Raw genomic sequence first — 13,635 nt, forward strand, 5'->3', positions numbered from 1 at the left:
GATCAGAGCTACGGCTTCCAGGATTATCCAAGATGGCTGCTCTGGCTTCGAAATGTGTTGGCAAATGGGGAGCTGCAGCTCAGGGTGTGGCTGTGGTCAGCAGGAGGTCCTAGAGGCAGGATGCGGTTGGTCAGGAAGGGGTCCTGGAGGTTGGGTGTGTTTGGTGTGGTTGTGGGATCCTGGAGGTTGGGTGCAATCAGTTGGTCTGGGGTCCCGGTGATAGGGCGCAGTCAGTTGGTCTGGGGGTCCTGGTGGCAGGGAGCAGTCAGTTGACGTAGGGCCCCAGAGACAGGGAGTGATCAGTAGGGCTGAGGGACCCTGGAGACGGGGCTCAGTCAGTCCAGCCAGGGGTCCTACAGGGCCTGGCTGTTGTCTCAAAATGGCGGCAACCACGTGTAACCAAACCTGCAGGTACTGTGACAGTGAACTTCCAGGCAACAGCAGGCAGCTGGTGCTGCACTGGCGGTGGGCGATCAGTTTGCTGACTGTTTGGACAATCAGGAGGTGAACCTCGTGCGTTGGGTGATAGATAGGTGTAAGGCAGGCGATGGACAGGTGAGAGGCAGGCAAATGGTGGATGATCTGGTTCCATAGCTTAGCTATTGTGAGTTGTCCACTCTCATTCTATCACAAGTATACACTTAACTTTCCTAGAGGCTACATGATATTATAGCAGTATGAATAAAGAAACAGATGTAAAAATATAGCTGCTTCTGTTGTTTGATGCCAAATAGAATAACAAAAATTTCAAAGCATGCCACTCTTTCCAGTGTTTTATTAGTTTTGGAATATATACTTAGTTTTCATAAAATGATATTTATGCTACCAAATAATGAATTTATTGTTACTTTTAAATGAAATAATGAATATTTTTAATTTCTCAGTTTTAGTTTCAAAAGCATTGACAGATGCAGCCAGGCATCCTTTGGAGCCCTCCATACTTCTGAAAAAATGTAAAGGGATTCTGAGACCATATAGCTTAAGAATCTCTGATCTACAATATCATTGTTTTTAAAAATGACTGACAGATTCCCTGCATCTGGAGTATCATAATTCCTTTAAGCAGTAAGTAACCCCAAGAACAAGATCAAGGTAAATTTATGTGCACTCTAATCTTCTTAGAGTAATTTTCGGGAGTGAGTTTTTGTGGTGTTTTTCTTCTCCGGGGGTGAGTTTTAGGGGAACTAGTTTGGACAGTGCGATCTGCCCCTCAGTCACTTGGGTATTTCCATTCTTTGGGTTTCCCTGCAACACACCAAAGGGCGTGAAAGGCATTTTGACTCCTCCCAGCTTAAGAGTTTGACACTAGGCGGTCATTTCCAAGGGGAAAGGGCCTTGTGAATCATCTATTTCCATGGGCTCCCACTTAATCACCCTGGAATCTTGTTTGAAAAGCAAATTCCTAGGGCGGGGAGCTGAGTGCAGTTACCTACGCGCTAACTACCGCTGGGAGGAGCTCCATTTTCCTACAATGCAGGTGAAATGAAAGGCCAAGTGGGATGTGCCCGCTGCCCTGTCCTACCTGGACTTCAGGCAGTGCCTCTCCCAAGGCCCTGGGCTCTCTACCAGCCAGGACCCACCGCGCGGCCTTCTTTCCATTTCCAACACAAGTCCGGACCAGACACTCAAAGGGATCAGCAGATTATAAACCCGTTAAATCCCAAGTTTTCAATTCTGAAAATATTTCAATAAAATGGACACAGGTGCTTTAAAATAGGCTGGAAATTATAATCTAGAGCTTATATGTGCATTAATTAATATAATAATTACCATATTATAACTATATAATTAGCATATAATTATAGTATACTATATTTAAATATTTATAGGTGTGCCACATCTGGGACCATGAGACATAATGGAATGTTTTGTGTGTGTGGCATGGGAGGTTGACCCAGGGCGCTTAACCACTGAGCCACATCTCCCGCCTTTTTCGTTTTTTTTTTTTTTTTTTTTTTTTTTTTTTTTTTTTTTTTTTTCTTTTTCGTTTTTTGAGACAAGATCTCGTTAGGTTGATTAGAGCCTCACTAAGTTGCTGAGGCTGGCCTTGAACCTGCAAACCTCCTGATTCAGCCTACGGAGCAGCACCGCGCCCGGCTGACATAAAGGATTTTAACGGCTCCTGAAAGAAGTCTGGAAGGCTCTATTGTTGGGGATCCTGATTCAGTAGACCCCAGGCAAGTCCCAGAAACCCGCACTTGAAACAAATGCTGCTGCTGACGTCAAGCGACCCCGGCGTCCGCCCGGTTCTGCCCGAGGGACAGGCTGCTCCGCCAAGGCCTGTTTTGCATCCCTGCAGTGACCGCTCCCTCGGGGGCTGCTGTGGGCCTTCGCCGGCTGGCCGGCCCTCGGTGGCCTTTCATCCCTCGCAGCTCTTGACGTCAGTACTGCCACCCCGGGACCACGGGTCTGGCACAAGATCTGCAGGGACCTGAGATGGGCCCACTGAGGGGCTGCACAACACCCCCCCCCCCTCCCTACCGCAAGGCCAGAGCACAAGTGGGCGGCGCCAGGCAGCTGGCTGCGTTCCGGGGGGAAGCCGGAGGGGCGGGCCTGGGGCGTGGCCTCGAGAGAGGAGTAGCCAACCGGAGAGCGGGATCGGCCGCGGTGGGCGGGGTCGGGGCGGGGCCTTGAGGGCAGGGCTTCGGTCCGGCCGGCTGCGCAGAGCTAGGGCGCTGGGCGCAGGGAGGCGGGCCGGGCCGCGGCGGCGACGGCGGGCTCAGTCTTGGGTCTCTGCCGAGGCTCGGAGCACGGCGCGAAGGAGCGGCGGTAGGCGCGGCCTGGCCTCGCTCGCACGGCCGTCGCGGCTCGACCGGGAAAAAGAGGCGCAGGCGGCCTGCGCGCGGCAGCTCACGGTGAGCGGCGGGGCGGCGCCGAGCGGGCCTGGGCCGGGCGGCGGTGCGCTGGGCCGGGCGGGTGCGGGCGGGCCGTGCCGGCCGGACCGAGGCCGCCGTCCGCCCGCTGCGGGCCCTAGTCCCGCGCCCGCGCAGACAAAAGCCGGGCCGCGGGTCGGGCGGCCCAGGGACGCGGTGCGGCCGGCGTGGAGGGCCGCCCGGTGGGCACCGTCCGGGGGGCGGCTCGCCGCGCGCTCGGCTCCGCGGAGAGAGCCGCAGCCCTGCGGGACCGGTTCGTGCTGCTCCCGGGGCCGGGCGGCTTCCCGGCAGGCCTGGCGGAGCGGGGTTGCGCTGGAGGCTGGGTCGTCGGGGAGGCGGGCACGGCCGCGGCCGCGGCCTCCTAGGCCTGCAGAAGTGGCCCGGGCGCTGCGCGAACAGAACCGGGCCCCGCGGGCCCCGGAGCGCCTGAGGGCCTGAGGGCCCCGGGGCTGGCGGCTCGCTTTCTGCTCCAGGGCCGAGTCGTGACTGCGCAGCGCGCTTCGCTCGGGTGGTCTTTCAGCGGTCCCCCAGCCGCACTGCGTGGTTCCAAAAATGTGGTCACAGAGCCCCAGGGACCCGCGTTTTACCCCTCGTACGTCAGGAGCTGTTTGATCGGTTACAGTTTGGAGATGTTCTAATCTCAAGCAATTATCTCTCTCCAGCTTTTGTGCTTTTTTACCTTTTCTTTTTGTACCGTAGTGTCTTCTTGATAACTTTTAGGAACTCGTGGTTCTAACAGGATTAAAAGAATATTTTCACATTCTAATAATTTACCCAAAGTTCTTCTTTTATTTTTGGTACCGGGATTGAACCCAGGGGCTCTTAACCACTGAGCCACATCCCCAACCATTTTTATATTTCATTTTAAAGCAGGAGCTTACCAAATGGCTGAGGCTGGCTTTGAACTTGGGATCATCCTGTCTCAGCCTCCCTAGCTGCTGGGATTACCTTGTATTCTTAATGCAATTGATAATTTACTGCCCCCTTTGTTATTGGTTCAATTATTTAGGGAATGACTGTGAATCTACTCCTTTCTTTGAGCTCCTGTGCTCTCTTAGATAAAATGAGGGCCTGGGGTTGTGGCTCAGTGGTAGAGTGCTAGCCTAGCTCACCGAGGCCCTGAGTTCGACCCTCAGCACCACATAGAAATAAAAATAAAATAAAGTTATTGTGTCTTCCTACAACTAAAAAATGTATTTAAAAAAAGAGAGAGAAAATGAAACCCAACTACTACGTATAATTGTAAAGCTCTAATTTAAAAAAAGGTCAAGCAAATACACAAAAAGAGATAAGGTAAATGGTCATAAATAATCATTAGAATAATTTCCACCTACAAATTTGTTTTGATTGTAAAAATTGGGACTGGGGATGTAGCTCAGTGGTAGAGCTCTTGCCTGGTGTGCAAGAGGCCTTGGATTCATTCTATAGCCCCACACACCAAAAAAAAAAAAAAAAATCTTGTTTAATGTTTTAAAAATTATATTATAACATTCGTAGTTTTTATGTGGGTTTGAAGTTGAATAATGGACCTAAAATTAAAGTTGAATAGTAGCAGCATAGTACTGAAACTAGTTGCTTGCTTAGTATACTTTCTGGTTACTAAGGATTTAGACGTGGTCACTTAACTTTCAAGGTCACCATTTCTGGGTAGATTCCATATGATAGGTCTTTGAAGATGGCTATCAAGACATTGTGAAGATATAGTTTAATTTTTGAACGTTTAAAACTATCAGAGTGTTTTGACACAACCAACCAGTTTGGGTTCACTTTGGTACTTCTTTTTTACCCCACCACTTACGTTTGAATTAACGTGCCTCTCTGCCTGTGCAGCTACCAGAGTACCGATCTGCCTTCATCTCCACTGAAGAATCATGAAGCCACACTCCGTCCCTGTGCTTACGCTAGCCTTCCTGACACTCCTCATGTGGCTCCCGGTGTCACTGAGCTGCAACAAAGCCCTGTGTGCTAGTGACGTGAGCAAATGCCTCATTCAGGTAGGACCAAGAGCACATCTGTTAACGTCAAAGCAGTTTGAAAAGCAGAAAATACTAGATACAGGGAGCAAGTGTGCATATGCTGTGGCATAGGCCTGAGGTGCCCAACCTTGTGCACTCTGGATGTTTACACCATCGTTGTCTTGCACACAAGCAAAGTTGTATTTACGAAGTTCAGTTCTACCATGTGCAGTGGTGCACACCTGTGATCCCAGCTACTCTGGAGGCCGAGACAGAAGGATTGCAAGTTCTAGACCAGCCTGGGCAACTTAGTGAGACCCTGTCTCAAAATAAAACAAATAAACAAAAGGGATTGGGATGTAGGTCAGTGGTAGAACTGAGTTCAATCTCAAGTACTACAAAAAGTAGTTAAGTGCAACACTGAATCTAATATCCTGCTTTGTAAACTTGCTGTTATGAGGTGTTGAGCATTTTTTTCAGGTGAATTGCAGGATTCACTTATGTAATCTAGTTCATATTGCAAAGAATCTTAAGGACTATGTTTAGAAAAAAATTTAGCAGGTTGACTAATAGAAACATTATTCCCTAAGCATAATGTATTATTTCTTATTGTTGTGTGATGAATTACTCCAAAACATAGCAGCCTAATGGAGTAAATTCTCTCTTGAAGTTTCTGAGACTGGAGCCTGGGAGCAGTTCAGCTGGATGGTTCTGGCTCAGGGTATCTCATGAGGTTACAGGCAAGGGTCGACTGAGATTAGAAACTGCTCTTCTGGTCATCAAGCCATGCCTACTGACCTAGCTACTGCATCCTCCCTCTCTCTCTCTCTCTCTCTCAGGAGAAAAGGGGTTAGATAACTTGGTTGGGTTCATAGAGGGATAAAGTACCTGAAGGACCTGGTCTGACTTGACTCCAAGTCCATGCATGGCCTTCCCCTGAATGTTCTAGGCTTTCCATCACTCATGATCCCTGGGGGTGAACACCCTGTCTCGTGGCTCTTCTCCCATTTTCTCTTCCTTTAGACAAGCAGCAGTCTCTTCATTTTGGCTATGTCTTTATTAGTCTCCCCTCTGGTTAGTGGTTGTGGTAAAAGAAATTCAGGAACCATACACATAGATTGAGTATCCCTTACCTAAAATGCTTGAGGCCAGTCTCTGGTTCAGATTTCGGACTTCTTCAGATTTTGAAATATTTGCATATACCTAATGGTATCTTGGGGATGGGACCCAAACCTAAGCATGACATGCATTTGTTTCCTGTAAACCTTATTTATACGCAGAGTCTGAAGGTAATTTTATACACTTTTTTAGAGCACCTGCATTTTGACTGAGGTCAGGTGAATCTCACTGGTGCATCCTGCTGGTACTCAAGAAGTCTCGGGTCAGGGACGCTCTGCCTGTATTGGCATTCCTTGTGAAGTGTGGTTCAGCCAACCCTCGCATGGTCCCACTTGAGAGTACTGCGTGTGCACTGGTGTGACAGTCACAGATCAGAGGCACTGTGTGCTGCTTTCTGGTGTTTTCAGACTTCCCGGTCATAAGTGGAATTCTGGTCGGCCCCACCTCACACTCTGACAACCCTTCTTTGCATTTCAAATCAGAATATATAACTCAAGAAATTTGCTCCTTGGCTGGTCTTTAACTTTTTCCTGTGGACATTTTCAAGTGTGGACAGAGGACAGTGTGAGGAGGCAGCCCGTCAGGAGTCTCAGCTTTCGGCTGCCCTTCCTTGTCCTGTGTGATTCCACAGCATGTCCAGCAGGTCGGAGCGCTGGGACGCCTGGCGGTTGGGCCAGCACACAGCTGAGGCCTTGACAGGGCGCCTGCAGCTGTGCACCGCCTTCGGGTCGGGCTGTGCGCGAGAGCTTCCGCCTTCGGGTTGGGTTGTTCATGATATTACCTTCCTCGCTCGTCATTGAAAATGAGTCTCGGAACAAGTGCTGCATTCGTGGTTTGGGGGAAACTTACTTAAAAACTTCACATTGTTTTCCTTTTTGAGTCTCCAAGACTATCACTTCCATTAGTTCCAGTAATTAAAAATAGTACTTTAAGATACTTTTCTTTGCAAGGAACATTTAAAAGAGAAAACTTTGGGTTAATGTTGATAAATACTCTACAAGTTTTTTTGTTTTTTTTTTTTTAACTTTTTTAGCTTTAAAAATTTTAAGACTTGAAAGTTGTGGTGGCACATGCCTGTAATGCCAGTGACTTGGGAGGCTGCGGCAGGAGGATCCTGAGTTCAAAGCCATCCTCAGCAAAAGCGAGGCCCTAAGCGACTCAGTGAGACCCTGTCTCTAAATAAAATACAAAATAGGGCTGGGGATGTGGCTCAGGGGTCAAGTGCCCCTGAGTTCAATCCCCAGTACCCACCTCCAAAAAAAAATTTTAAGACTTGCAGATCCTCAAAAATAAAGAATTTTATGCATGCAAGTATAAAAACTGGACTGGTAAACAAAACTCCACCTAGTGAAAGAAGCTAGGATTGGGGTTTTGTCTGATTTACAGGCTGATATGCTGAGGCTGCTACTATTTTTCAGGCCAGGAAGCATCAACCCTTTTTTTGGAGTAGCAGATGCAGCCTTGGGTGCTTGGGGCTGAAGATGGTGAGGGCCAGGGTCTGCCCACTCACACTTGCTGAACCCCGACGGGAGACGTGCTTCCGTGGCACCGCCTGGCTGCCGTGGTGGACTCTGGGCGCTGGCGGATGTCCTCATGTTTGGACCTCCGGTTCCCTGATGTGCATTCTTTTACTGTGGCCGTGTGACACACCACCCCAAGGACCAGGCATTTGTGTTCTGAGCAGGGCAGGTGGGAGAGCTGGCCTCTGTGAGGGCCTTGGCTGGGCAGTCTGCACCCCAGGCCTGCCCTGTGGAGTCGGCGGGAGCCGGGCACGTGTGTGTGTGAAGTCTCACTAGTGTGGCTGGAACACCATTTTAAATTCCATCGATTTCCTTAAAGTACCTATGTGTGGTTGATGGCTGCTTGCTACACTGGACCTCCAAAATCTGACTGTTCCTAAAACCTAACCTAAGCTAGGCGTCCTCCCCTCCCTGGACTTGCTCTCCACTGCACGGGCTCCAGGCAGCTGATGCCTCACAGCCTGGCCCTGGGCTCCCGGGGTCCCTTCTGAGGTAGACAGCTGGGGAGCGGTGCTGCCTTCACACTGGGACCCTGCGCTCCCAGGCTACGGTCACCGCCACTCTACGCGGAGGCCCAGCCGGGTGTGAGTGGAGGGGACGTGGGCCTGCACCTTTTGGTGGAGGAGCTGCAGTGTCACCGTGTCAGGCGAGCATGAGGACGGGACCCGATCCTGTGACCACCTGCGAATATACAGCCCATCGCCTCTCACCTGCAAAAGGAGTGGGCTGGGGCTGTTTCCTCCTGGTTCCATGCAACTCTAAAGACGGAAACCTGCCATTATGTGTCAGATATTCTTTTTTCAGTCCCAGTAGTAAATTGTTACATTTTCAGGAGAATACACAGTGCAAAATCCCTTGATGCCCCTCTCCCTACTCCTCCTTACTCAGGGAGATCCACTTTTAATGTTTCAGTTACTTCTGTTTTCACTTCTGCTTGTGATGTTTAGCCACATGGCGAAATACTAAGCTTTCACTACCATTTCTTGGTAGTTCAGTCCTAGGTGTTGTGTCTGATGCTGCTTTTCTGCTGTCACAGATGAGGATATATCTCACTTGCAATTCCCCAGTCCCTGCCCTGTGTGGTTTCCTGTTTCAAGTGTATCTCCTGGTTTCCTTTTCAATTTCTATAATGTATTTAATTAAGCCTTTCTGTTCCGTTCTGATTTCTTATGTAAGAGGAGATTAATAGCCCTATTCTTTCCTTTTAAAATTCTATTTTTCTTTAGGAGCAAGACGTAGTATAATTAAGTTTTAAGAAGAACAGTGCAGCCAGGCACAGTGGCACACACCTGTAATCCCACCTGCCAAGGAGGCTGAGGCGGAGGACAGCAAGGTCAAGGCCAGCCCGGGCAATTCAGCAAGACCCTGTCTCAATAAAAAACACGGACTGGGCGTGCGTGGCTCAGCAGTAGAGCACCCCTGGGGTCACTCCCAGTTCCCTCCCCTTGAGAGAAAGAACCCCATTTCTCCAGGAAGTGTAGAGAAAGGAGGGTGTATTAGGACTAAGTCTCAGGAGATTGTTGCCACACTTAATGTCAAAGAAAGCCAAGGAATCTACTTCTCGCCTCTGTGAATGCCGCCCTCAGCGTGTTCCACTGCCGGCTGGTGAACCCAGGGCGCTGGGTTGTCCTGCACTTTACTTCTCCTGTGGCGGTTGCCAGCTCTCTGCCCTGGAGAGCAGCCTGGCGTGATGGTCAAGAGCGGAAGCTCTGCATTCAAGGACACTGGCTGGCCTTCCGCTCTTGGGCAAGTAGGTCAGTCTCTCGTGCCTGGGCTTCCCCATGGATCAGCGCTGGCAGCCAGGCCTGCCCTGCATGGTTGCCGTGACGCGCTGGCACTTGGGTGCTCCAGCGGGGGTCCCTGACCTCGTGCTCGGGTTTCTTGGCCGTACTCCTGTCTTCCAAGCTTTTTACAGGCACGTTCAGACGGCAGCCAGTGTGCCACGTTCCGAAGGTCCCAGGAGCCAAGCTGCCAGGCTGCTGCTCACTCTCCCTTCCCGGAACGAGCCGTCTCCCCTGTCTGGCACGTCAGCCACTGACGCCTCGGGTGTGGTAAACTCCTGACCCGTCTTCCTTCCAAGTGGAGTTTCAGTCTTGATGTTTCTGGACTCCGCTGCGGGTCTGACTTCCAGCGTCGTTCTCCCAGGTGGTCCCACGGTGTCTTGGGTTTCATATCTTGTCCTTTTTCAAAGGTTTCCCCTCAGCTGTGGTAAGGTGCCCCGTGGCTTGCTGAGTCGGGCTGTGTGGGACGCCCACTGGCTGGGTCTTGCCGTCTTGAGAGCGGAGTTTCTTCTCAGCTCGCACCTGGTGAGTCTGCCTGAGTGTCCCCTGCCTGCTGGCATCCCACGTTGCTGTGAGACGTCCGTCCACTTTGTCTCCTGCTCTCTGTCCACAACGTGGTGGTCAGTTCTCCTGGGAGCCTTCGGGGCACCTCCCTACCCTAGACAGCCGCTGGGTCGAGGAGGTCTCTTCCTTGTGCTGGGCGCTGTGAGTCTCCTGGGGGCTCGGTTGAGCGGAAGACGGTCAAGCGTGTGCGTGCCATGTCCTTTTTCTGCACTGGTGACTGGTGTCTGTTTAGGATGGCTCCTGTGTGAGATCTCTAAAGACTGTTCTACAAGATTCAGTTCACACTGTGCGGTTCACCTGCTTACGGATGCAGTCCCCTGGTGTGTGCTGTGTTCAGTTGTGCGGCCGTCACCGCGGTCTGATTTCAGAATGTTCACATTACCTGGAAGGAAATTCCGCGCGCTCACCATCATTTCCTGCTAGGCCCCACGCACCTGTGCCTCTGGGATGTTCAGCGCCTTCAGAGTCAGACAGTGTCACTGCGTCTGGCTGCAGCCTCTGGCACCGTTGTCTGCCGCGATGTAGCCTGTTGTAGTTGTAGAGCTTCGCTTATCCTGGTCAGGTACTGGTCAGGTGTACTGCCCTTTGTCCGTTCCCAGCTGACGGACATTTGGGTTTTTCTCTTTTTCGGTTTGGGATAATGTTGCTGTGAATGTTCATGTACGTGTTTTTGAATGGCTACATCTTTTTTTCGGGTCCTGGGGATTGCCAGCCACGCACTCTGCCACTGAGCTACATCCCCAACCCTAAGTGCACCGTCCTCTCTTCTCTTGGGTATGTCCCAAGGGTCACTTGGTGACATTTTGAGGAACTGAGTGTTTCGAAGTGGCTGCTCTGTTGCAGTCCCGGCAGCTTCGGGTGAGGACCCGATTCTCAGTCTCACCAGCATGTGTCCCTCTGAGTAGCTGGCTCAGCGTTGCCAGGCGGTCATGATCGGCACGTCCCTCCTGGCCAGGGATGTTGAGCGTCTTTTTGTGACTGATGGCCATTGGTCATCTTCTTTGGAGAAAGAGCTATTCAGATTCTCTGCTAATTTTGAATTGGATTGTCTTTTCTTATTGAGTTGTAAGAGTTCTTTATATCCTGAGTACACGTGCCTTATCAGGTACATGGTTTTCGGAGCCTCTCCTTTGTCTTTCTCCACCTTTTGGTGTCATGTGTGGCACAGAAGTCTTTAGTTCAGGGTCTTTGTTTCGTTTGGTTTGTTTTTCCTTCTGTGGTGCTGGGAATTGAGCCAGGGTCACACGCCTGCCAGGTAAGCGCCCTCCCTGGTGCTTTTAAAATTTTTATTTTGAGACAGTTGCCTAGGCTGGCTTCAAACTTGCCATCCTCCTGCCTCAGCCTCCCAAGTATCTGGGATAACAGGCATGGCCACCATATTCAGCTAATAGTTCTTCATTTTGATGAAGTCTAATGTATCATTTGTTGTTGTTGCTTGTGTGCTTGGTGTTATAGCTAAGAAGCTGTGCCTCAACCAGGGTCATAAAGATTTACTCATATTTTCTTCCAGGAACTTTATAGCTGTAGCTTGTACACCAGGGGCTGGGGTGTGCCGTGAGGGGGTCCAGCTCACTTATTTTTTGTGTGCACATCCAGTGTCCCAGGACCATCTTTCCTGGGTGACTCATCCTGCCCCTTGTTGAGATCCTGCTCTGCAGGTGTGAGGTGTGTCCATGCGCTTTTGGTGCTGTCCCGCTGGCCAGTGCTCTGTCTTCACGCCAGTGCCGTGCTCTGCGGTATGTCGGGAGTACGCATAGTGATCGGGCGTGTGAGCTCCTCCTGGTTGGTTCCTTTGCAAGATTGGTTTGACTATTCTAAGTCCATTGCATTTCCACATGAATTATAGGATCAGCTTGTTGACTTCTATAGTAAAACCAGCCGGGATTTATTCTATTATAATGGAATTTATTTTTTGGAAAAGTTTTAGGTCACAGAGAAATCGAGTGGAGAGCACAGAGTTCCCTTGTGCCCATCTCCAGTTTGCCCTGTGAACGGCTGGCCTGGTGCACTGTTGCCAGGGACAGACTGGTGGCCACACGCCCTGTCGTCAGCTGCAATCTGCGATTTACACCGGGATTTGCCTCTGTGCCTTCCTGTTGTTCTGACAGGCGTGCAGACATCGGGTGTCCACCTCTACTCGTCCAGAGTACCCTTGCTGCCCTCAACTCCCCTGTGCTCCGCCCCCCAGCTCCTAGCACGCCGTCCTCCTCGTCTGTAGTCTGCCTTTTTTAGCATTCCGTGGAGTGGGACTCAGGCAGGATGCGGCCTTTTCAGATTGGCGCCTGCATCTCCTTGTGGCTGATTGCTCATGTCCGTTACCACTGAGCTGACAGTTATTGTCCCTCTGGTGGCTGCACACAGGTGAGGACGTCTGGACGGCTCCCGGGTGTGCTTGTTTGGAACAGAGCTGCCGTGGCCTCAGCGGTCTTTGGGTGTAGGTCCCCTCGTTTGGATGAACACTAAGGAGTGCGGTTGCTGCCTCGTGTGGTGGGAGCGTCCTGTTTTGCAAGAAACCCTCTTCCGAGGTGGATGTGCTGTTCTGCACTCTTCCCAGCCCAGCATCCGGTGTGGCTGGTGTTTTCAACTCACCATTTTAGCAGCCGTGCAATGGGATTTCACTTCAGTTGTGACTTGTGGTTCCCTGGGCAGGGGGCGTAGCTCGGCGACAGAGCCCTTCCCCAGCACACGGTCCCAGGGTTCAGTCCCCATGCTGCCCCCAAGTATGTGTATGTGGGGGGTACATACAAGTACATACGCACACGTGTGTGCGTGAAGTTTGCAGCCCCGGGTGGTGTTCGAGTGTGCAGTGTCTCTTCCTAGGCCACTCGGAAGCCATCAGCACATCTGTGTGATGCATCCGCTCCGGCCTGTGGCCCGTTTTCAGCTGGACTGTCAGTTTTCTTACTGCTGGTTGAGCCTTCTTTCGGTCTGGGACAGCAGTCCGCTCAGGTGAGCCTCGGCAGAGACTTCCTCCTGCTCTCTGGAGAGAGCTTCTGCAGAGCACAGGTGTTCACTTTAGGGAAGTTCAGCTCATCTTTTCTTTCTTTCACAGACCGTGGGGTGAAGTTGGTGCTGCCAGCCAGGTTTCTCGGGACTGTGTCGACTGCTGCATCAGTTTAGCAGGGAGCACATCTCCACAGTGTCACCGCTTCTAAGTCACAAACATGCATGTCTTTCTTTTTGTTTAGATCTTTAAAATATCTTTCAATGTTTTTTAGTTTTCAGTTTATGAATATTGCTTTCTTTGTAGGGGGGAGGTACCAGGGATTGAACCCAGGGGCACCTGACCCCTGAGCCACATCCCCAACCCTATTTGTATTTTATTTAGAGATAGGGTCTCGCTGAGTTGCTTACACCTCGCCTTTGCTGAGGCTGGCTTTGAACTCGCAATTCTCCTGCCTCGGCCTCCTGAGCTGCTGAGTTTACAGGTGTGTGCCACCACACCTGGCTGAATATTGTGTTTTTTGTTAAATTTATTCATAAACTTTTATTCTTTTTGATAGTATTGTCAAGGAATTGGTTTCTTTGTTTCCTTTTTGGAGTGTCCCTTGCTTATAAGTAGTCTATTATACCTTTTTTATTCAGTTACCTTTTTATTCTACATTCCAAGAAATATCCTTGGCTTTACCTTTCAGCCTTTGCTATTGAAATTTTAAATTTAAATTTTAAATTTCAAGAGCTCGTATTTATTGCCTGTTAATTTTTCGCAGTGACACTCTTTGCTTGTGTTGGGTGCATTATTTTCTTAGCCATGCTGGGGATTCTACCTGGAAGTTTCTGTGTGCCCACCCCCCGTGTTACCTGGATTTTTAATTTACCTCTC

The 13,635-nt window shown here is 50.5% G+C and overlaps 1 protein-coding gene across 1 annotated transcript in view; it reads left to right on the forward strand.

The window, feature by feature from the left end:
* Positions 1 to 2,675: 2,675 nt before the first annotated feature.
* The window catches only part of Twsg1 (twisted gastrulation BMP signaling modulator 1), a 36,996-nt gene continuing 26,036 nt past the window's right edge, over positions 2,676 to 13,635 (forward strand). Inside the window, exons 1-2 of the mRNA XM_047526958.1 lie at positions 2,676 to 2,855; positions 4,704 to 4,867. Coding sequence (XP_047382914.1) covers positions 4,745 to 4,867 — 123 coding nt within the window. The 5' untranslated portion in view covers positions 2,676 to 2,855; positions 4,704 to 4,744. The remainder of the gene's footprint in view (positions 2,856 to 4,703; positions 4,868 to 13,635) is intronic.

Source organism: Sciurus carolinensis, chromosome 15 (genome assembly GCF_902686445.1).
Source record: "Sciurus carolinensis chromosome 15, mSciCar1.2, whole genome shotgun sequence".
Taxonomy (NCBI): Eukaryota; Metazoa; Chordata; class Mammalia; order Rodentia; family Sciuridae; genus Sciurus; species Sciurus carolinensis.